We start from the raw sequence: 25,298 nt of genomic DNA, 5'->3' as shown, positions 1-25,298 counted from the left end.
ACAAAGTTGCCACAAGAGGAGAAGAAATAGCAGGCAAATTTTACATTTGTATTAGTAAACACACAAAGTTGTCCCCAACATAAAGAACAGTTCTAATTTTACACCTTAAAAGAACTGAAGTGTTCCAACACTGGAAGGCTTTCCTTCACTGCATGGACAAAACAACAAATAGTCCAAAAGCTGGCTGTCAGCATGTCTTTGGAACAAAGAGTTGGACTTCAAGCAGTTTCTAAGCAGAAGTGGAATTAAAATCATTTGCACACAGCAATTGTTCCCTCAGAAATAGAGGCTTCCCAATACAGCATTTATGACTTTGTCTTACTCCAAGATTAACCTCTTAGATACCACTGATCTGAAAAGCACCACCAAAATCTAAGAACTCAGTCAAGAAGGTTTTTGTGGGAGTCTAAATGCACACCTAATCAAGATGGAGCAAACACAAGCAAAAAGAGGAATCAAGAATCAGCCCAGTTATAATTGTAGATGAATAAAAGAAAGCTGGAAACCTAACTTAGATAGCTAATTTTTATCTTATCATACACCCTTATATTTCACTTCTAGAAGAAATTATCATCATTGCATAACATGATTTACAATCAAATTCAACTTTTACAAACTCATATCTCATAGTCATTCTAGCAATGACATAGTTAAGCAGGCATTTATTTTTATTTTTTTTTTTAATTTAGTACATTATAATGTGAATGTCACATTTCTTATTACAAGACAATGGCTTTTCCTTTGGAAACGTATCAGATGGCATTTGAACAAAAACTGGAATTCACAGCTTATAAAACAGCATTCTATAGTTAATTCCACTAGTAAAAATGAAACTTAAATGTGCTGGAATCATAACCAGAAGGGTTTATCAAAACATGCTCCGCTTTTAAAAATTATCACATTTACCAAATAAGGAAAGGAATTCTATGTATTAAACTGAATGATGAGTAGGATTATGCTGTCTAGAAACATATGTTATGCTTATCTTTGGGAAGAGGATGTCCAGTCATCTTTTCTGCCTGGGGATCCTCCACTGCACAATTTTTTACATCTTCCAATAATGACATACATTTAGGAACAGCACCTATAGAATTTTAGGGTTTTCTTTCACTTTAACTTGTCTTTTTCCTCCCATTTTTACCTAATAATTGAAAAATTTTCCTCAGAGAAAAGAAAAACCTTCAGCTAAAAGTGACTTCATTCAGACACAAACCAAAAAAAAATGAACACCACAGCATTTGGATCATTTTCTCTAAATACTGAGGATAAAACAGTGGTATTGTAAAATTTATAAAGTTTGCCAGAAAGTAAATTATTTCTTCATCATTCCCCACTCATAATGTCTACATGCAGAATTAATTTTAACTCAGCAGGTGAGCACATGAAAAAAGTTTTTCAAGAGTGAATTTAAAAGAAGTATCATAGTTGCACAGACTAAACTCTTCTACTTAAAACAGTCCTGAGACTTAGAGAAAAATATTTTCCTTGCTATTTCTTAAATTCAAATCAATCTCTTGGCAAGGGGGTTGGAATGATATGATCTTTAAGGTCCCTTCCAACCTAAGCCATTCCATGATTCTGTGATTAGGATTGGTGTTAGGCTCATTTCTGAAACCTGTAAAACTACTGAAAACAGAAAAATAACACTCCAAGTATATTGCCAAAGGAGTAATAAAATGTCTCTAATGTAAACTATTCATAATTCAAGAATATTCTACCAAGTGGCCTTTTGTAGTGCAACCTCAGATGTGTGGTTTGATTTTCAACAAGTGAATATTAAAACTTGCATTTATTAAATATTTAATTGATAGATGCGTCATGTTAATCTCTGCAATTTACTCAATCAGCTCTAGAACAACACACCCCACCTGCACCTCACACACAGAATTAATGACATCAAAGCAATGCTCAGAACAGAGAGAACACAAAAGGAACCCTCTGACCCAGGGAAGCATTGGTCATTCATAAGAATACTTGGAATAAATACCAGATGGTTTCTTGCTGAGACTTGGAGAGGAAAGAAAGAGGGAAACAAAAAAAAAAAAAAAAAAAAAAAAAAGGAAAGAGGTGTGCACATAAAGGAACAGAAGATGAAATGAAATATCCAGCTCCATGCCATGGCATGTTAATTTCTCTAGTTACAGAGACTCAACAAGAAGCGCAATCTATCACCAAGTAAGACTACACTGTCCTTTACCAGACAGGATTATATAGAAGCATGTTAAAATTGGCAGGTTTTCTACAAATTCTGAGCCACTCCAACAGCTGTAGTGGAAAAACACTCCAGAAGTACAGGTATGTGGAGTGCTGGGCTGCTCCCTCCCCCACTTTTTTTGATGAATTTCCTTAATACTTTACAGCTGTAGGGAAAACACTGCAGCAGAATTTGCCTGTCACTTTAGGCTCCTGGTTACCCAGCAAGAGATCATGCTCTACCATCCAGCAGGAGACAAAAAAAACCCAACACATTTTTCAGTAGCAATAGTTTCACCATGGTAAGAAGAAAGAAACAAAGAAAAACTAAAAGTTGATAGCTTTAACTATTACGCACATTCTAGAATTTATGGATTTTGTTGTGAGGTTGTTTTTTTTTTTTAATTTATTGTAGTTGGTTACCTCAGGAACCACTTAATTCTTGTTACTGAAACAGGAGGTTTTACTCAATAAGAAAAATAATTTCCAATGCCGCGGTGTGTAAGCAACAAAAGGTTAGATTTTATTGTTTTTTCCTTGAAAAGGTTCTTGTCACAGCAAGGTTACCTTACTATAAAGATTTGCACTCCTTGTTTATCAAGATGATGATATATTAGAAAGTATTGCACATGTTATCACACAGCATCTCAACTTTAAGAAGGTATGGTGAAGAAATCTGTTCTCCTAAGGCTAAAATGAAGGCAATGTATTTCCTGTGGGTAGGAAAAAAAACCCAAAAAGGCTGACATAACCATCTCTCTTTGAGGAAAAAATGCTATTGTCTAGCATAGTGAACGATGGGAAAAGGGAGGAGGGGGGAATGGCTTTACTGAAAATAAGCTAGAGATTTTGTACTGATATTCAAAAAGAAATTTCTGAAAACAAGATTTTATTGGATGTTTATCTGGCTGGTTCCTAAGGTAACACAGCTAAAGAGCAGCCTCTTATCTTGAGAGCAAGGAAGAGAGTCTGTGAAAAGAATCTACACTGCAACTCCTGAGAAAAAAAAGGGTTGTTTCAGACAAGTTTGGCAGCGCCACGGCTGTCGTATCACAGTGTCTGGCTGACAAAGTCAATGAAAGCGTTCTTGCAAGGTTTCATTACAAGATGACAGTGTGTATCAAAGGGTGTGGGCTATTTCTGATTCTTTATGCAATCCAATAGTGACCACCACCTTCCTGCACATTAAAATCCCTTTGTGCCTTGTGGAGTGGGGAGCAGAAAAATATGTGGCCAAAATTCTAGAAGTTGTCATAGCTGCAGCAAAGCTGGAGACAAACAGAAGGCCAGAATTTCCCCATCTGTGTTCCCCCTGGAAAGAAACTGCATCCTCAAAATTTCAAGTAAGTGACATGCACGCAGCTTTCCTGAACCCTCATTTATACGGAGCACATCAGTCAGCACTGAAATAGAGGGTTTTTTAACCCGGATTGTGAAGTCTCAGTGAAGCAGCTAACACATTAGTGAAATGATCTTTCACGCCAGTCTGGTAAGTCCAAAGCTAATGTCTACAGCAGCTGTCCCAAGTTAAAACATTTTTAAATGATAATTCAGACAAAGCAAAAGTGAAATATGTACATCTAGAAGCTTATAGCTCACTGCTGCTCCTTTCAGGAAAAAAAAAAATAAAGAGGGGGCTGTGTTGCCCTGGAGGAATACAAAGAAAAGAAAAGAAAAGAAAAGAAGATAATAATAATAATACTAATTTTTTAAAATTTAAAAAGGACACCTTAGCTCATCCCAGTGATTGCATCCACACCCCTCCCTGCCCTGAGCACACACACCATTTACCCTGTGCTCACACAGCAGTGCTGCTGTCAAGCTCCCTGGCAGCCAAGGAGATGGCAAGGTCTGTTTTGTACGAGCCACATGACTAAGTTATATTATGCCTGTCTCAAAGAAGCTGCAAAATGAGGGCTCTTGCTCTGCTTGCATAACGAAAGGGTACAAAAAAGAAGTGCCTGCTCCGCTAAATCCACTCCCGAAGTGCTGAGTCACTGGAGAGGTGGCAGCTGAAACAAAACCAAACTGCAGAACAAGCACAATGGCCCAACAGGGGCTAGAGCACCTTCTTTCAATAAAAGAGGATGATGACATTAGATATTATAAAAAGTTTTCAAGACAGTGAAACAGAACTCACTCATCATTTATGTAAAACTGCAAATTCACACCACTGCCAGAAAGTACAAAAAAGAAAGTATTACCATTTTAAGGAGACTAGACATGCAGTCTACTGATGCAGATAACAAGGCTGATGGGAATTCACACAGCAGTCAAACAAAATTAATAACTATCTCCAAGGCTTCTGTTATGTGCAGAACACCACTATCTCTGTCTGCCCTTGCCATCTGATGGCTCTTTTAATATCAGTTTGCTCACCAGCAATTTGAACAGCTTGAGATTTCATGAAGAATGAGTTACATCTTCCCAGCCTGGTCACAAAGACCCTGAATGCTGCACAGCACAGATCTCGTCACCATTTTGGATATTAAAAACCCCAAAACTAGGCCCACAGTGTAGCACTTGCATACCATTGAGCTGGGTAACAGAATATTTCACTGTCAGGAGAACCAATTAAGAAAAATTGATAAGAAAAAAAAAAAAAAAGACTGAATTATTTCCTCTTCTATCAGTCCCTTCACATTCCTGAAAATCCATTTATATTGGTGCTTCCATTTCTCCTCTGGGCTTTGAACACTTTGGTATTTGGACTGTCCGGATTGTATCTTGCATGCTCCTACAAAAGTATGCAAGGTGGGATTCAGTTTGGAAACTATGAACCTTACCATTCTTAGCTCAGAAATGTAATTGCTTTAACAAGCCCTGCACTCACCCACACTACTGAAAATGTTTGGGGGACAAGAATGCTTTCAATCCCCTTGAACTGCAAAATCCCAAAGGCTTAGAGAGGGAAAGAAGAACAAGCAAGGCAAACAGACACTCAGTATTATCTTGAAGAAGGCTATTCCATATCCTGCATCATAACTCCATCCAGAACAAGCATCAAAAGTCACCATGTTCCAGCCCCCTGTGAAACCCAAACACCCTGCAGTCTCAGATCCCAAAAATGAACTCTCCAGCTGAGAAACAAGACATTAGTTTTCATGATTTGAATGAAGAACTGATCATGCAGTAAGAGTAGGATACTTCCAACAAAAAAGGGAAGACTGACCTAATTCTGAAAACCCAGCACTGTGAGGGGTTAGTCTGTAAGGTCTGTAGATAAGTCCTGGCACAGGGCATTGTACTGTAAGCACAAAGAAATCTCGTGACAACAAGAGGCCAGTTACAGCAACAAATCTTTCCTTATCAGAAAAAGGTCCTCAGAAATATTAATTACAACACATAGTGAGCCCAGAGAATAACAAGCGTTCAGCTTTTTTGGTTCATTCTGAGGTCAAGTGAAAAAAGACATAAGGCAGCCCACAGTATTTTAGGACATGACCTGTAATCCACCTTTCGACAAATCAGTCATTGCAATGAGGGAAACCTGTACTAATCCATCAGAGGTGAGCTGCCATTACAGCCAGAACTCTGGAAAGGCTGAATAGGACAGGCTGCACATCAATAAATGATTCTGTAAGTAAATTCTATAATCAAACCACAACAGCTGCAAAAAAAAAAAAAAGTTTCCCTCACCCTTTTTAAATTTAATTGCCTCACTCCACATCTGATACTGAAACTTTGGCAACACCACCTACTTCACTATAAGAGGACTTTAAATTACACTTCATCTCTACTTGCTTAGGTATATTTATTAGACACCAAAGTGCATACCCAGTTTAGCTATCACTGTTGTCTTCTGCATGTGCAAAGCCATAGTGCAATAGGGTGTAATTCAAACTTTGTATCACCAACTTTCAACTGCAGGTAAAAGGGAAGATTGACTATAGTTCCACAGTTCAAATGCAGTTTAACAGCTACCCCTTCTAATCCACATCTCCAAACCCAAGACCATCGCTATTGTCAAAACAGTTTGGGGACTTAGCTTAGAAAGGCTATCCAGCCTCTTACAATCTGAAATCCTGAACTCCTCTTAGGAAGTGTGCCTTATACATTTTAAACTATCAAAAATTTGAGTTTCATACACCACAGGAATAAAAATCAGAGTGACTAGGGTGCACTATTTTTCAATGCCAATTAGGAAGGCATTGAGAGTAATGTCAGGGTCACATCCTCCAGCAAAAAGCTATCATGCCTCTTGAAGAAAAGATGTCACAGATTTACTTACTTTTTAGGCAAATGCAATAGAAAAACCAGAAACTGTGTAGTGAGTGTGTCCATACTGTGAGTCTGTATGGACACTTAGAGAGGAGAAAAGGAAGAATGCAAATGCTGTGGTTAACATTAAACTGAGACTGCTGTTGCTGCTCTACCTTAAGGGGAAAAAATGTCCATACTAGTGGAGAGCAATCTTTTACCCAGCTCACAGCTATAATTAGGAATTTATGTTTGAGATCACTTTGTGCAAAGCATCCTTGGATACAAGGTATTTTCAAACAGTACATGTTTATGACACAGTGCTCCATCAAGTAGAAGTGGTAATTTGCCCATCCTAGGCTATTTGGAGTTTGAATCCTGTGTCTACAAAAACTTCTCTGTAACTTGGTGATTGGCAGGGGGGGAAACAATAAAAGCTATGTTCTACCATAGACTGTATGTAAAAATAAAACATATTTATTTTTAGTATTTGGCTCTCAATGGAAGTGTGAAGTTAAAAATAACTTCAGGAAAAAGGTTAAAGAAAGTTTAGGGTGCATGACAGTCCTAAAGCAGCAAACTCAGGTCTCCACTGAGAACCACCCCTGCCAAGCATCACCCAAGTCTCTACTCAGCCCTACAGCAGCACGTGACAACACAGGACATATGTCTGGTCCACCCAGAGCTTTCAGAGAAAATCTAGCATCAGGCAGACACACACACACACACTTACAGACATGAAAACCAACAGCTTAACGGGGCTTCAAAATGGCACATATGTGAAACATCACCTTCAAGTTGCACCGTATGCACAGCACATCTTTAAGTACTGACATGGCAATTGAGCAGTCAGGACTTTGTGAGATATTTCAAATTGGTGGCAAAGCCCTTGCTCTCTTAGCTTCTTTCACCACTCTGGACATGAAGCCCCTCCTAGAGCCTATCAGGAGGTGAGGGTGTATTTGCTTCCATTTGGTGCTCACCTCACCATGCTGGAAGCTGTAGCTCTTGCTTTGGAAGGTGGAAGAGGGAAAGGGCATGCATCACAAAAATCTCTGCCAGGAAACATCATGGTGACAACAGCTATCATTCAGGAAAAAAACTACCTTCTTCTTTCTTGAAAACAAATACCACAAAGAGTATTCTTGCTTCCCATCACGTACTCTTGCTTAAAGCAAACTCCAGATGTAAACCAGCTCTTGGAATATCTGACACATCTTGACCCACAATGCAACATCCCTCCCCTGAGAAACGCTGCAAGCAACTCTTCTCCCACAAAGAAGTCACCATCATCTTGTTGACTGCATAACTCCGGAGTGATCGATCTCCGACAAGTAACACCCATGTGTTATAAACATCAGCAGGAACTTGAGAAACCGGATCCTCTGCTACAATTCCATCTCCCCTAGACTCACTATGGCATTTGCTGTAGCTCAGTGAACACCTGCAATACCATTTGAGAGATGATACTGCGGATTTAAGAATTGATTTTGTCCCAGTTTGGCTCACAATACAAAACATTTTGAAATCCTGCACAAACAGGTTTGTTCTTCACCTAACTCTAAGGATTAGTCCATCTCATGAGAATACTCTACAACCAACAGCCACTGCTAACGTTTCCTGGAGCTGTGAGAGCTACCAGAGCTATATTCTGCCATTACTACACTGGAGCTGCTCTATGTTTTGGTTTGGGCTTTATTTGTTAAGGCAGGGCCCTCTGAGTCATCCGAACTAGAAGAGGAAGAGAAGACAATTTAAGGTGAGAAAGCAGAGCAAAGAAAGAATGTAACATTCACAGATTATTCTGTCACTGTCCAGGCTTGTTACAGAGGTAGCTCTTAAGCAGACTTCACAGACAGGCAAGTGGAAGAAAGAAACTACTTTTGACAAATTATCTAAATGCACATACCATGCACCTTTATTTTTTTCCTTCCAAAGAGAACTTTTAAGTACTGTTTCCAACTGAGCAGAAAGCTTCAAGCCATCAAGTCAGGATTCCAAAACACCAGTGCAGTATAATTTTTAATGAAAATTAACAAACACACACAAAAAATTGCACTGTTCCTTCAAACACCTGAAGTTCCCAAATTCTCTGGATAAAACCAACACTCCTCCTTTTATTCTCTGAAGTGACATTTTCGCTGTCCTGCTAAACCTGTGTTCCTTAATTAGCTTTCACTGACAGTCCAGTTTTATACCAACTACAGCATCTTTTCCACACATGCAGCTCTCTTTGGTAAGTACAATTTATTGCTACTTCTACTCACTTCTAGAGGATAGTACAAGAGGATAAGGGAAGAGTAACTTCAGACCTCTATGGAAGAAACAACGTTACGGAAAATACCTATAAATCTTGAATTCTTTCAATATATATGAGAGAAAAGAATTGTTCTAGTTAATAAACAGTCAAGTCAGCAGTTTATGATTAAAAATTATTCTATTACTATCTATATATTCTCCTGTGTCACATACATCTACACATATATTTTACACTTGTTTCATCACCAGAGCTGGCTACTCAGAATGCCATTATGGAAAATATTTGTAACAGATCTTTTCTCCAGACCTGTTCCTTCCATTGTTCTTGGCACTAAAGGCTGGAAAAGTTTGTCTTGATAGTGGTTAAAGTCTGAATGAATAGCAAACTGGAGAATTCAACTCAAGTTCAACTCTGATTTAAAAACAAGTTATGGTCAGCTTTTTGTGCATCAAACCTGAACACGTATTAGAGAGATAGGATTAACATTTCTACGTCAATTTTTGCTAAATTTAAGTCACACTCAAAAATGGAACACTTACAGCATCTTCTGAAAGTGACAGACTGCACTTCCATTGGAAACCAGGCACTTAATTTGTTAAGCAGAGATTAAAAATAATGATGTTCTTAGACAATAGCATCTGAGCACACACTCACTGTTATCCAAACCCAAAGTTGGGCCCAAAATCTTAATAACTTATATATTCACTGCTTAAATAAAAAAAAAATTAAACCATTTAAAATGTTATAACAGGTAACAGGAAAATGAAGTAGATTTCAATTGAACAAGAACATTTTTTCCTACAAGCATTCAAGTAGGCTGTAAGCTCCACCACAATACATAAACACATCTTTCTGTAGCAGAAGAAAACAAGCACAATTATATGCAATTTCTAAAAATCACTCCTCACCAAACTGAAAAGGAAAATGTGTTTCACAATCATACCAGTGGAAACATCCTCACTTAATATTCAGTTACTTACAGATTTGTTGTCCAGCCTGCAAGATCTCCACTGTCCATGATCAGGTGATTTCCATCCAAGAGCCCAAGAGGGCTGCTGGAGAATGCAGGTGTTGGAGACGGGGAAGAAAGAGAATCCATGCTCCCAGTTGGGGTGTCTTCTCTGGGAGAGCTGTGACTGTCAGCTAGGAAAGAGAGAACAAGTCAGGATAGTCGAGGAATTATCTCATAAAGCTAAATAATCTGCCTTGCAGATAATGTCCTGAAATATGTAAGAGAAGAAACCTTTCTGTTCCATCTCCACCGGGTATTTTGGAGGATAAGAAATCTCCCAGTATTTCTGCAAAAGGTATAATTGCACCATTTCCCCCACGGTTCTCACCAGGCTTTCTTCACATACAGCATATTCCCAGTCCCTTTTCAGTTGTGTTTTATGTGAATGAAATGCTAAATTTTGGGGAGGTGTTTTTAGACAAAGGCAACACTTGTGATAAGAAAATAGTTTAAGCTATGCACATTTGCACGTCTCCCTAAAAACACAGTCTCTAAAGATAATCTAACACACATTTGAGGAAATGAGTGCTCTCAAATACAATAAGCACAGTCTTCTCAAACATGAAAAAATGACATTTAGAAAGGTCAGAATAAGCAAGAGATCCCTAACAAACACACAATACCCAAGAATGTTACTTTTATTACTCCTTTCTAATGGTGTTACCTTTAAGAGAACTCATTGTATTTTGATCTATTTGTTTTGTTTCCTTAGGCTACTCTTAGGATATCATTTGAGAGGCAACATATTCTGATATGATTGATTAGGAAAACATTGAAGGAATAGCATTCCTATCCCAAGGACCATAAGATAAAGTTACCAACGTGTCAGAGCCGTCACTGCTAACTATGCTGACACATCAAGCCAAACAGCACATTCTTCACTGAAAAGCTAACCTTCACCCACATAGCTTTTTCCTTTCAATCTTTATTTTTTAAACATCAGCTGTACATTTCATAAATTCTAAAGGAGGTGCATGAAATGAGGATGTTTGCAAGCATTAAAGTATCCAGCACAGCTAAGCCAGCAGTCTCAAATGGGGCCTATAGCTGCTTTCAATATATCAATATTTAACAGTAATAAGGATCAGTTCCAGCCACCCTTTACAAGGCTCCCTGCATCCTTTCTTCCATCCATCCTACTCCCAGTAGCACTCATCAACACAACCCACAAGCCTGCCAAATACCACCACCAGAAGGGTCTAGAGGGATTAGATACTGCTGTCCCCATCATCTTTGTAAAAGAGTTTTGCTCTTTTGGGGCCAAATGTTTTTGGGGAAAAAAAATTAACAACTATGTCCTAACACAGCATCAAAATAATACAATCAAAAGCTGTTCAAATATTGTGCTGGCTTGACAAGTTATATCTCCTGTATACAGTAATATACAAGATGAAGTCCTGTACAACATTACTTTCTATTTCTAAACTAATTAGCATCTGCTCAGGGAACAACTGAGCTTAATTCTACTCCATCAAGCTAAGCACTACTGTTGCAATGATTTCATTTATGATTTTTTTCTTAATTAACAAAAGGTGCAACACCACAACAAAAATAATGTGGACAATGAAAAGCCACCCTTGATGGATAAAATCCTTCTCTTAACTCTATCATAGCCTCAATTTCTTCTGCTACAATAGCTCAGAGTTAGCAAAGCACTCAGCTGCTTCCCCAGCCATCTCATCCTCACCCCCCTCCCAGCAGCTCTGAGAACAACTTCCCTAGAGAGTAAAATGACATACAACTGAAAACAGTGAAATGATAAAAGTGATCATCTGGAAATTTCTCCCCAAGCAGCTGCTAATTTAAGGATCTAAATTAGCCCGTAGTACCAAAGTGTGATATGCTCTGAGGAGGAGAACATTACCTGGGAAAATGAGTCACTTGCACTGTGGCCCAATCCTGCTCATCTGGCACCTCCCCACTGCACCAAGGCCACGGTGCTGCTACTTCACATTTACATAACATGGGGATCACAGGAGTGTCAGGTAAAAACTAATTAATTACATCTCATTTGCAGATGTATGTGTCACAGTGATAAACATCTGAGAGGTTAGACAGCGGTACTGCAACCTTACTTCATAAATTCCTTGGAAGTAGAGTTGAGTCCTTTTAATCTATCCCAATTTCCCTTCAAAGCAGTAGGGGTAGCACAGTCTAGATTATCAAAATTTTATGTACCATGCTAGAAGGCCACATTTACCTCAACCATTCACTTATCATTACTAAAACACATTTGAAAGGAATATTAATGTGGTCTTAATATCACAAATATGACCAGCTCACAGCACCTCCCTAAAGAAAGCAGAGGATATTCTGTTGGATTGTTTCTCAGAACACACAGAAGTAGTTAAAAAAACCCCAAAACACTGAATACTTCAGTCACGCACAGCAGAGTCAACACTGGAGACTGCAGTATACAGGCAATTATGTTTGACATTATCTTCAATTAAATTGTGTGTTAAATCTTTCCTCAAATTTTACTTCTTCCTTCCTGAGCCAGTGTTTTCTCACAGTCTGTACTGCACTGAACTCCCAAAACCAAGAATGGGTTTTCAACACTAAAAACAAATCAGGTATTTAAACAGGAAAATGCCTGCTAAATTCTATGGGATTAAGTAAAAGCCCTCTAAAAACATGTTCAAAGACACTTTACATTTCTGATGTCTTCAATTATCTCCTTTTGTAAAGTAAAACAATATTTTTATTCAGAAAGAAGCAATTTTGTATAACTGCAAACACAGATGATTACTGACCATCTAGCACATTTTCATGATTAAAAACGATATATGCTCCAAACCTAAATCCTCAAAATATAGGGTTGTTGCTGTGATTCCAACAGCACAAAGATTTCATCCTGTATGTCAATGCCAAAAGTTCTGCTAACTTCAGAAATTACAGTAACTCCTGTACATGGCAGAGGCCACAGGACTGTGTCTCATTACCTCTTCATTTAGCTTAATAACCTGCTTTTGATTAATGCCCATCTCACATTGGGGTCAAACTATATTTCCCAAATAGTCATTGACAAAAACATCAGTAGATGATAAGGGAATGAAGAATCAATTGGTTATTAATTAACAGGCTTGCCAATCAATGCATGTACCTTCACTTTATTAGGCTTTATTTTCAGGCATGACCCATGTAATATGCACTAATAATTATTATATTACCTCTTATATCAGGTTTTTGTGCAGTGTGACAATATTTCAATGATTTCAAGTTTTACACTGAATCTCTCACTGAGAGGGATTTTGCAGCTTTGGAATCACATACCTGTTTTATAAAGCTGTTACAATTTCCCAGTGAAAAGGCTAGATCAGATGTGATTCTGTTGGGTTTTGTTGTGGTTCCATCAGAACAACATTAAGCATTAATTCCACTGCTTACTCCTACTCATCAGATCCATGTGTACATCCAGGGCTGGCACTTGGTTTAGCCATTCATTTTAATTACTAATATGGTGAGCTGATTGGCCTCTGTGATCAACAGACTTAGCAGAGTCCCATTGTTTCTAAGGATGTGCTCCCTTTTGTAATTCTGGGCTATATTTTCCCTCTAAAATCTGTACATTTGTTTCTCAATACAATCACACTTATTTTGTTTGAATGGGTGCAGCTTAGCACATAACCACAACTCCTACTGCCTGTCATTATTTGCAATTCTCCTAACTTCGTCCCATGTGCAAATATATTGTCAAATATTTGTATTTACCTTTCTAAATTCTGATACTTCATCAGCATTCCTCCAGTTGCTTCAAACTTCTTCAGCAAGCTACAAGGCGTTTCAAAAATTAACATTGCCAAGCTATACAGCCCCATGACCAGAGACTGTTTTTCAGACAAGCTAGGTGACTTTGCATTATTCAAAATATTCATCTAGCAGCAGACCCACCTGTGAACATCTCTGCTTGATTACACATTGATTATCTTAACTAAGTTCTTTTTGACACTTCTTCAGAACTTGTAACATACATTGATTTCTAGCTATTTCCTCTTTTACCACCCCCCTGCCCTTTTCCTGCAGTCTGATTTGTAGAAAAAGTAAAGACCCTAAGCTGCCTTTTAAGTTTTGATATGTTTTGTTTCTTTAAGTGCGTGTTAAAGACAATGCTGGAACTGAATCAGCTTTATGGGTTTCCTTTTACCTCAGAAGTCAGGGGCTCCTAATATTGATAGGCTAGTATTTTTTACTATTTCTCTCCTCTCACTCCTCTTTATCTCCAGCATTGTTCTCCAGTGAGCAGCATTGTCAGGTCTCCCACTCCTATGGAAAAGCTGACTGCCACATTGGACTGACAGGTCCTTTCGAAGAGGAGCTCCAGAAACTTCCTGTTCTTCTTTCCTACCACCTGAATTCTAATAAGCTCTTACCTTATAAAACATGCAAGATGTGACTGCCTTTAAAGCTCATTTATATTATTCTTTGAGCATACAGTCTGGTGTTCTTGGTGCCTTCACCTTCTCCTTCTAAAAATGTCAATCCCCCTCCTTTTTCTCTCATATTACACTCATTTTTGGGTGCCAAAGAGTGCCTGAACAGATGAAGGACACAAGAATTCTCAGTACAAAAGCAGTAAGTCTGTATGACATCTCACAAATTTCTGTCAACATTCCAGCCATCAACTCTTTACCTTCCCTTCATCATATTTGTGGGAAGGCTCCGAGTGCCTTCAGCTTGGCCATCTTTCTAGAGATGCCATCAAGCTGCTTCAACAATTATGTCCCCATCCTACGCAAATAGGTGTAAGATCCAATTTTACTATCAAGAGAGTTAAAACTTGTTTCACATTCTCACCACCTTTTGCATACTATTTAAATTTTTTGACTGCATGGATCCTTTTAAATTGTCATGTAAATTAACTTCTTGTTTCACTGATCTAATCACAACAAGCCTTTGAGCTTTCACTGTGCCTCTGCAACAGACACCCTCTGCTCTGCATTAATGGCTGTTCATGGTTCAGACCAGCCCCATCTAGAAAATAATAAATATCTTAAGCTGATCCTAACAATTTACTAGTGTGTCTAGCTGGTACTCCTAACCCCTCAGTTTCTAACGCGAATATCCTTCCTCCTTCCCCCCTTCCCTGCCTCGTGTCACTGTTTCTCATAATAACAGATACCCCCAAAGTACCAGCCTAGACTAAGATCTACCTCATATCTGGCTTTTCTCTAGCAAATACATAAACCCTCAATTCCTTCTGCTTTTTATCTGAAGGAGCCTCAGATAGTAAAAGCTCTCAGACCTTCCTTACCAGAAATCTGAACTAAGCTTCTACCTAACTGAGCATGACATGTCTCCCCACTGCCTTTTTTCCTCCTTTTTCCATCTGGCTAGTCTAAGAATATTTTTTGTTGGCATCCAAAGTTGAAAAAAAAAAACCCGAAATACTTTGGCAGTGTCAATAATCAGATCCTTACTTTACTCTGAGAATTCTAAATAAGAAAAAAGCATTTGTATTAAGAACCATGAAGAGCAGAGAGTTAACACTATCAGTTACTTGCTTAAGTGACGGTTTTCTTCCAACTTCAGCTTAAGTAAACTGATGAATTACATGTTTTAAAGTTAAAAGCAAGACTAATCTTTAATGTCAACAGTACAACCAATGTCTACAGTATAAGGGTAAGCGGAGAATGAAAACAGTTTATGAAAGCGAATTTTTCTGGAGTAAATGAGGAATATGTGACTGTTTCTGTTGAGATACACAGAATACGCCAAACAGAACTGTCATATATGTTTTAAATGGTCATTGCATAGGCAAATCATGCTAAAATAAGAGGATAAAAATCCATCTCGATTTTGACAGAAACAGTTAGGCTTATAGACAAGGGATGATGGGGACATTTACTGAGGAGAGTAGGTTAAAGATGCTGCAAAATCCCTTTTACCACCTTCAGGTCTGCCATTTTCTGCATCACGAGGTGGGGAAGCAGCAGCTGTGCTGCTGTGCAGCCACCCATCCTCCCCCATCAATATCACAGCTGCATCCCACTCTGAGACAACATATATTCCTTCTCCCTAAATAGCTAATGTCCTACAATAATCCAGAAGTTCAACCAAGTAGAAAGTAGCTTTGCTCTAACATTCATTTGTGGGTATGTACTATATTTTCATTTTAATAGGAATCGCATAGATCAAAGACAGAGAAAAAATATTGGTATCATAAATATCCTTGATCAAGCAAATACTTAGTTCCAGGTGTTAGATCGTCAGCATCTACAGAAAGCAGACACAAAAAGCATAACCAACGTTTCCTCACACAGTTAATAAATCTTTAAATGATCTCATGAAACAATGTACCAACTAGTCTGGAAAGGATTCAGCCATTCCTGGAAAGCTAGAAGTAGCTCCATTGGAGAAAGTTTTCTGTGATTGTTACCAGAGGAATCTGCAGTCAAGAAGAGCCTTTTCTAAATGCAGGGCTGCCCCTTTATTCACTATTTACCGTACCACTCATCCTGTGGTAAATCACACCAAACACGTGAGCTCAGATATTCTTCTACTTCTTCAAACTTCAAAGAAGTTTTCTGAAGTAATAAAGCCAAGTCATCTGTTTCTCAGTAAATTAACAAACTGTGTACTTTCATTTGTCATGCCACTAAAACTGGTCAATTGTTTATTACCTCCAGACCACAGAAACTGCTTTTCTAAACATGTTTCCAAATCAAGGTGAAAGCTTAATTGAAAGTGAATAGTGACCTATTATTTGGTTAAAAAAGTAACCATAGTGAATGCTAAAACTAAACAAGAGAATTATTTCAGTGCCTCTGAATAATGGGTATTTTGGAGGTCAGATTCCTGTAAAAACTCAGAAAAATAGATTTGTACTACCACATTCCATTATCCAAAAGTACCCATTAATAACCCCGGAGTGTAGCAAACCCTATACAGTGCAGCCCTGCCCTAGTATGGAGTTAGTTCTTACATAAATTTAGACATCATAGACTCATCCAGCCTCAAGGCAGCAGAGCAAATGGACAGCAGACAACCCACATTCCCATCAGTTTCATGCTGTCACATAGAACACATGCAGCAAGAATCAGATCCCTGCACTTTTTTTCTCTCAGACAAAATAATTAACACAATTATTCGAGCTGACTACAGTTTTTTCCTAGACGAAGACCAACGTTGATATATTTTTCAAATATGTGCATGTAGCAGCATGTGTATGTTAGGCACAAAGTAGCTTTCCTGTACAAAGGTTGTTTTTCCCAACTCCATAATGGTTCAGATACATCAGGAAAAGGAAGAAGCTGTGCTAGACAGAATTTGCCTCAAGACTGGATGATGCAACTCAAGAATTGCAGCCAAAAGGGCCACAAGGTGTTTGAGTTGGGGTTAGGAAAGGGAAAGAAATGTGCACTTGCCTCTAAGTAACATCTGCAATTTACTGAGAGGCAAGTGGAGTTCAGAGACATCATCCTCTCCTGGCCCTCCTCCTTTTTGATTTTTTTGTCCATTTTAAAAATGCAAAGTTCAATTTTTAACAATCATCTTTCTAGAGATACACTTACATGATATTATTAAGCAATTAACCTGTAAAAAATAAGCAATTATTTCAATAAATATCCCCCTTACTGCAGGTCATCTTTCAAAATCAGAAGAAATACTGCTTGGATTACTTTGCATCAATAAAATCCAAAAGACACATAGCCTTTCACTGAGCGAGCTAAAACTAAAATGGGTAAAGAATCCCTATTTATTCCTCAAAATGTGAAAAAACAGTTCCAGACAGTCACAGATACAACGTTGGGATGTTAATTATATCACGTAATTAAATTTTGAAACAACAGAAATCAGATACAAACCTGCAGAGGGGTTCCTCTTTTGATTTGTGTACACCATGATAACCAGAGCAGTATCTAAACTCAACGATTACTCATTTTTACCAGAGCTAGCTTGGCAGGAAACCACACATGATTTTCAGCCTTACCAGGCTGGCCAGATGCCAACCAATTTCATGGCTGAAAAATGCAATAATGAACTGAAGCTACTTCCTGAAAATCCTGACAAATAGTCAGATAAACAGACTGTCCCACCGCTTCCATAGTTTTTTTGATAGCACTGAGTTTGGGTGTCCACCAGTCCAGGTAACATTAACTTATGGTCCAGGTCTGTACTGAAATATACAGGGGAACAGCTCTAGTCTAATCCATGAGAACGAGAACTCTGAAAAACCAGAGCAGATCAAGAAGGGGTAAAAATCACCAGGCCTAAAAGTTCCCTTAGTCAGAAGCACTTCTTAAATACCATCAAAAATTCCAAGTCTATGAAAATATTATTCTGTTTCCTTTTCTGTTTTGCTGGAAAGTTAGGCACCAATAAGCTGGGAGATGTGCTTGTAAGGGTGCTTCCACCCCCAAAAGGTAAGGTGTTCAAAAGCTCTTTCCCTGAGCTGTCAAACAGGGATAACATCATACTGTTGTCTCCTTTTCTCTTGCTATTATAAGCTTGCTTCATGTGCAGTCACTTCCTATGACTTCTTAAAAGAAGTTTCTCACCAATAATTCCACAACCTGGCCAATGACCAGGACTAACTGCTACCACATTCCGTATCTGATGGGTTTCTCACAAGAAAGCCACTCTGAAATATTTTCACTATGCTGCTAACACTTGGCTGTGCCTCCTTCCTCATTTTGTTCACCTCTCCCCTTTTGCCACAACAGTGACTTCAGTAGAGGAATGGATCAAGCGGGATACGTATGGCTTGTTAAAAAAAACTACTGAAAACAACATAAGCAGCCCCTGGGGGAAGTTTTGCCAGTCATTTCAATTGAACATCCAGGTGACAGGTTTGTTGATCTCCCCTAAGAACACCTTCAATCTTCCCTGTTGGTTCAGCAAGTCACAAAAAAAGGAGGGAAGGAAAGAAGTGACAGCAATGTAATTCACCTTGCACTAAGTGCAACTTTCAAAAGAAGAAAACAGAAAATTAGAGAGAAAAAGAAGAGCAAACAGGACAAAGACTTCCAGAAGCTAACGGGCAAACAAGAATACATTTTTTTCTGACCAAATGAAAAACACTGATGGAGTGGGAGCATAACAAGAAGAGGAATATTTTCTAACTTGCACATCAGCCTTATGAAAAGTTCACCAGCTCTCCCCTGCAAGATCTCTGCTATTCTTGTCACCAGTGAAGAGAAGCAAGAGCATGTGAGGAAACCCCTAATTCAGTGCAATGCATGTTCTCATCCACAGGAAGGTTTCTGAAGAGCTGAACAGCTACAAGTCTTTGTTTTACTTACACTCTTGTGTGCTGGGTGAAAGAATTTACTTTTACCAATAGAGGTTGGCCAGGGCACAGCTGGCATGTAGTAAAGACATGTCAGTGACTTCCATGCCTGGGATTAGTGGCTTTTAGCATGCCAAATTGTCCTTCTTACAGCATTATCTGCCCCTGTATGTCTGTGTGCAGAAGGTAGAAAATTAAAGAGATGAAGGATTACTATAGGAGGTCAGAGATTTTTAATAATGTCTGGCCTCAAGGAAAGATTGACCCATTCTCCTGAACTCGCCATTCCTTCTTTCAATTCAGAACCTAGTTTTAAGTCTATTCAAGTTCCCTTCCCCTGCCCCCTGACTTCTGTTGTATGTATGTGTGTGAACACGTGGATGTGTTTACTTTGAACATTTCTACAGCCTCTAGATTTCATACACTGAAAACAGACAAGCACTGGCAATGAAACTAGGGCAATTCTCATACCAGCCACAAGGATCTGATATACCTCATTCAACGAGATGTAAAAGTTAGGAGATGTTTACTACATCTTGACACAAATTTGATTTTTGCTAGCAGCACAGCAAGTAGACTGTAGCAAAAAGATTACTCACAGGGATAAAATGGCAAGACAATGTATATTGTGTATGTAAAGTGTGGACCAAAATTATTCTGTCTCTCTTAAAAAAAAAGAAAAAAGTACCTTCTATGGACCCAAAGCTCTCAAAGCAGAAGTCAACTCTCTGATAGGAAAGTAGGACCCATAATTACATAAGGAAAAGCTTTACCTTCACTGGCAGTAGCTCAAAAAGACTTAACTTTGTATAGCACACATCCTACTCGGAGCCATCAGGTGGGAAAAGCTGTAATGAATCACATAGAATTGCAGGAGCTACTCTTGCAGCAAGATGAAATACAAACTATCTGAAATTCCACATGGCAAACAGCAGTCATCCTGATCTTCCCCTCATGACTAACATTGGTGCACTTATTTTGTGACAACAAAGCTGTGTTCTGCTCAGCTGTTAACAATAGCTTTGTAAGCAAGTGGTGCAGGGCCTTATGGCTTTTTGATATGCCTATGTAGCTGCTTTTCTTTCCATTTCCCCTACTACGTGCCAGGTTACAGAAACACTTCCAAGCAGCAAATTCAGAAATAGAAGGAGTTCAAGGCCAGGTTTCACACCTGCAACCTTGCAGTTCTGAGCTGTTTCAGCCCTGAAGAGCCGCCTCATTATAAGTCCAAGGCTTCCTCTAACATTCAGGTTTTCTGTTCAGTAATTCCAAATGAAGTTTATGATTTTTTACTTGTGTTTGGGTCAGGAAGGGATGAGGGGGAGTAGGGAGAGGGAATATTGCTATGTAGCCATTACACGTATCACATTTTACTCTGATAAAATAATTTAATTGAATGCCACAGTAATTCATGCAAATTAATTTATCACCCAAATTAAGACACTGTCTCACTCCAATCCCCACAAAAAAATCAAGACCAGCTACTCCTATTCAACACTAACATACCATTCATAACTATGTGTCCCAAAATACTTCAAAGGACAATGTAAGTTAGCACAAAGTTTTGAAGGGTTAAGTAGCAGTTCTAATTTTTATTTCTTCTCAAATTCTGCAGAAGAATCTGTTTTCTAAATCACTATAAATATAGTATTTAGTTTACAGCAGCAGCAGCAACCTATCAAAAACAGCCCATATGATTCCAGACTGGGGGGATAGGACACAAATGCCCTAAAAAAAGAACAATGCAGCCCCCCTTTGACAGTAATGTGCTATCTCCATGTATGTGCCAAGGAGAAATTTTGGCACCGAGAGAATATTCAAATAGAATAAGGCATCAGCAGGCCCTGTGGTTTAAGATGTATATTCCTGTTTGTTTAGAAAATAAGTTGTTCTGTAGTTGGACAAAGTGCTACACATGACCCATTTCTTAACTCCAGGTGTGACTTATGCAACTTGTGCTGATTCTCTGCTCATCCTGGACGGACTGCATTACACTGCCTACCTTACACAGGACTTTTCTTCCCATATTGCTCTAACAGCCCTACAAAATTGTTTAACCATCTTTAAGTCTCTGGCATTAAAAAAAAAAAACAAGAAAAAGAATACAACAAACAAACAAGAGAAATCCCAAACCTGTTGCATTTGCTACAAGACAAGAAAGGCACATTAAAATTTAAATAACATTGTAAGGGAACAAAATTTTAAATCTGCATTGCCGTCTAGGAGAAGTGTAAACAGCAAACTCCTCTGATATATATACTGACTGCCCAAATGGAAAATAAAGACTCAATGACATGTTTAGAACAGGATAAACAACTCCCAGTTCTAGCTAACAGTCTTTCCCTGTCTGCATAGAGAGACAGAGAGGCAATGAAAAGATTTCACATATCTGAGACTATAAGTCACAGGATTTTCTGCACTGCTATTCACTCTAAAATTCGTTCAGATATTGAGGGGAAAGAAGAAAGCAATTTCCATAGATTAAAAAAAGCAGAAACAATAAAATAAAAATAAAAAATAAAAAATCTGAACAAACAAACACAACAAAAACAACTCACCACCACCAAAAAACAAATCCCATCTCTTAAAGTAAGAAGGCTAGAAATCTCTGGAAATGGTCCTAATGTAAATCTCAGACAAATCTGCATTTTGCTGAAACAAGAACTTCGGGTTAGGCTACATATGAAAGTAGCTCAGACTTCCCCATTAGGTCCAGTTCTACTTTATACACTAGGATGTCAAAAAACTTCAGAGTGAAAATTTAGTAACTGGCTTACCACAGAGCAAAGAAGAAAGAAGTTGAAAGAAAAACAGACAGCATCATCTGTGACTTAAGTCGGTCTTTCAGAAAGCAAAGATCCTCAAGGTAGTAAATATAATCCTTGAATTGTTTGCAAATAGGTTTAATCATCTAATTGCCATGTACAAGGAAGGAAAATCTATGCACTATCAGAATTCAGTACAGCTAATTACTAGAAGGCAAAATAAAGATTTTTATCAAACATAGTGTGCGTTCTTCAGCTATTATATCTATCAATATTTATATATCTTACAGCTCTTTCTGGGTGGCTGCTGCATACATTTTGTCTGCAGTCAAGAAGCTTCTCGACTGCAAACGTGCTTTTAAAAAGAAACCTGGCCTGAACTCTGCATTTCCAATTCAAGCAGTGGATTCTGAAGCCTGTTAAGTCCCTGGAGCAGCTGATAGCTAAAGACTTGTTTCCGCTTTTCTAACAATTTCCTGGTTTGCATAACAATCCTAAAAGAAACACACTCAAGAAGTTTTCCAGCACAGAGTTCTCCTTGTCTCCGACATAGTTCTAGTTTCAAGGCATAGAGAATATTTATATACAATTACAATAACTTTAGAGATATATTTGTCTATAAATATATATACATATAAATATGTATCAGCTGCTTGTTTAAAACAAGATTATGATAATTTTGCCATATCCAGGAAATACAAAACACTGGCTTGTGCCTGGTGCTTAACTCATGCCATTGTGAATAAGGGGGGGCGGGGGGAGGGAAGGGGTTTAATGTTTAATTTCCTGTTAAAAACACACACAGGATAAAATCTTCCAAAGAGCAGTTATAAAACATGCATTTGTTAGCCAAGAAGCTAGGTAAATATGGAATGAAGCCCAGGCTCACTTCTATTCCTTCACCCCCTCTCCAAAGAAGAAAGGAACTGAAGGCCAAGGAGTGTATTTGGAAGCACTGAGCTCTACTCAGGGACTAGATAATTCATGAGCCTGGCTGATCCACACAGCCTGCAGCCACGGGGCAGTGGCTCAGAGCATGCAGTGACACAACTGGGCTTGAGGTACTGCAACGCTGCATGTGCATGGCACACATGCCCAAGAGCCATTATCCCAACTACTGCCCACTGTCCTGACACAGCGGGCTGGCTGAACAAGGAAAAGAGGCATTAGCATGTGGCCAGCAGCTACCAACAGCCTGAGGGTCCTGCTACCTTTGGTGGTGGCTTTACAGACCACAGAGGGTATTTTTTCAGCAATCACAAGGGGAAATGTTATTGCCAGATCACACTGAAATTTCACCTGCAGCTGTTCAGCCTTCACTACAGTTTTACTATGTACCATGATGTATCAGGCTATTCTGCAGTTCAGCCCACTACAACTCCCAGACAAGCACCAAAGTTCTGCACAAAATGTAACTATTACAGCCTTTAACAATCCCAGCTGTTTGCCAAGATGCCCAAATTAGACAAGAATATGGACTGCATTTAGGCAAAATAGAATCTTTATAACAGTTTTCAACAGTAACATTGTATTTTTGGATCTCAGAACAAAAACAACCCACTAAGTGCTTTTTGTTTGTAGTGTTTGGGTCAAAGTCAACTCCTTAGTGCACACCTTGCTCCATGGAATTTGAGAAGCTGTGGTACTTCTTGGGTCCTGCTAGGATTCACATTCAAAATTAGATGTGAATAGCTCTGTGAGTGGCTTCACTTTAGTTTTGTTTATCAGATGAGGATAAATTTATTATTGCAGATGTAGCTCAAGAGCTTTCTTAGCTTTTGGGAGCATATTATTCAAATTAACACATCTTAAGCTTTTTAAGCAGATACCCTTAAACATCTTCTAGTGAAGGCATTTAGTTTCACATTTGAACCAAGAAAAGACAGACACAGATTTTGTATCTCTCTGGTGAATCAAATGCGATCGCAGGAATGCTGAATTTCTTGCTGACTCTTTGCAAAACTGGCTTTGAAACTATAAACAGTCCTGAGTTTATTTCTAAAAGCTGCACTTAACAGCTGTCGTAGGTATTTGTGTTCTTGCCTTATGAAATCAACCACTGTTAACCACTAATTTAGTGACAGTTCACCAGCAAATCTCTTACTACTGCATGATTCCAAAACATTCCAGTTTATTTTCACTTGTTGTAACTGGACTTTGTGCCCTGATGCCATGGCTCTTCATGTGAAAAGACAATTGGCAAAAAACATTAGGAGAGAGAAAAGGAATAGGGTGGAGAAAAACTGTAACACAAAATGAGCCCTGACTTGCCTCCTCAGTACTGTACATACCCCCAGGCAATGAAATTTCAGGAAAATGATTATGGTTCTGGCCAACAGTCAGAATACATAAGATATTATACACCCTTTGCCTCACTGTATGTTGCTACTGCAGACTCCATGCAAAAGGAAGATTTTTCCTTTTTTTTTTTTTTTTTTTTCATTGCTTTTCAGTGGTAAGGCAAGTTGACAAGTATTTACTGCTAGTTACAGCAAGGTATTAAAGATTCAAGTGAAGTAGTGGTATTCTCCAGTGCAGTGGTGACCTGAGCCTTTAATCCAGATGAATTTAACTGTAAAGTGCATTAGCTCTTCTCATAAAAGATTTGCTTTAATTTTAGTTCTCTCTCCATTTATCTTATGGCTGTGTAATCTTCAGTAGAGGTCAAAGAGATTTCCCCAAAGAAACAGGAGCTGCTTCTTTTTTAGAGGAGAAAAGCATATTTAAGACAGTCCGTCCTACTTTTAAGCATAAGTCACAGGACAGTACTCCCTGCTGTCCTCTCTCTGTAGCTCTCCCTGCTTCTTTGCATGTTCCAAAGCAATTAAATCAGCGAGCATGTGCATCCACACACGTATACAAATGAAACATGAAATGAAAACACCTCCTGGAGATAGGATACACAGCCCATCTGATGCAAGGACTGAAATGATTACTAACATCTTACCATCATCCAACTCCAGGCAGAGATTGTAAACAGCCAGAGGCCTCTTAATACGCTGTCCTTGTCTTCTTGACTGCCTTGGTGGGGCATTTGGAGGAGATACTGACATAGAGATTGGCTCAGGGAAAGTAGCATCAGGCAGGGTTTTGAAAATCTGCAATCAAGAACACAAAGGGTGTTAATTATTTATCATGAAGAGCAACCTGTGCAATGCAACTGTAAACCATTATCAAACAACATTTGTTTTGGATTTCATTCAAAGCAGACAGGAGCCAAAAAATCCATTCCTTCAAGTTTGGGAGTATGTCATGGGTTTTTAATGAGTGCTCTAAAAATAAATAAATAAATAGATAGATAAATATAATATGGAAATAACCAATAGCACAGTCTACACATTAACCAAGCTGCCAATCAGTTAATTCAAACACAAAACATTTGCAGCCACACTTACCAGCTAGGATGGAGGGGAAGGAGAAAATGAAAGGAACCAGTAACCCAAATGCTTTATAGCTTTAGCTAAAACTCGTAATTTTTCCAGAATACCCATTTTAATTTTCAAAGCTCGTGATATCATTACACCAGCCATTTTAATTACAGAAACACCACACTTTTGAAGAAAGCAAGGGGAAAATTTTGTGGGCAGGGGTTTTTAGTGAGAAATACCATAGTAACAAACCACGTGAGAATTTATTCTG

General features: G+C 38.5%; 1 protein-coding gene across 1 annotated transcript in view; it reads right to left on the bottom strand.

The window, feature by feature from the left end:
• Nucleotides 1-25,298, bottom strand: part of ARHGAP10 (Rho GTPase activating protein 10) — a 137,976-nt gene that overhangs the window by 10,150 nt on the left and 102,528 nt on the right. Inside the window, exons 19-20 of the mRNA XM_053975411.1 lie at nucleotides 24,607-24,757; nucleotides 9,634-9,796 (exon numbers count right to left, since the gene is read on the bottom strand). Of these exons, the coding sequence (XP_053831386.1) occupies nucleotides 9,634-9,796; nucleotides 24,607-24,757 (314 nt within the window). The remainder of the gene's footprint in view (nucleotides 1-9,633; nucleotides 9,797-24,606; nucleotides 24,758-25,298) is intronic.

This window comes from Vidua macroura, chromosome 4, assembly GCF_024509145.1.
Source record: "Vidua macroura isolate BioBank_ID:100142 chromosome 4, ASM2450914v1, whole genome shotgun sequence".
Classification (NCBI taxonomy): Eukaryota; Metazoa; Chordata; class Aves; order Passeriformes; family Viduidae; genus Vidua; species Vidua macroura.
This window is presented reverse-complemented; position numbering and strand designations above follow the sequence as displayed.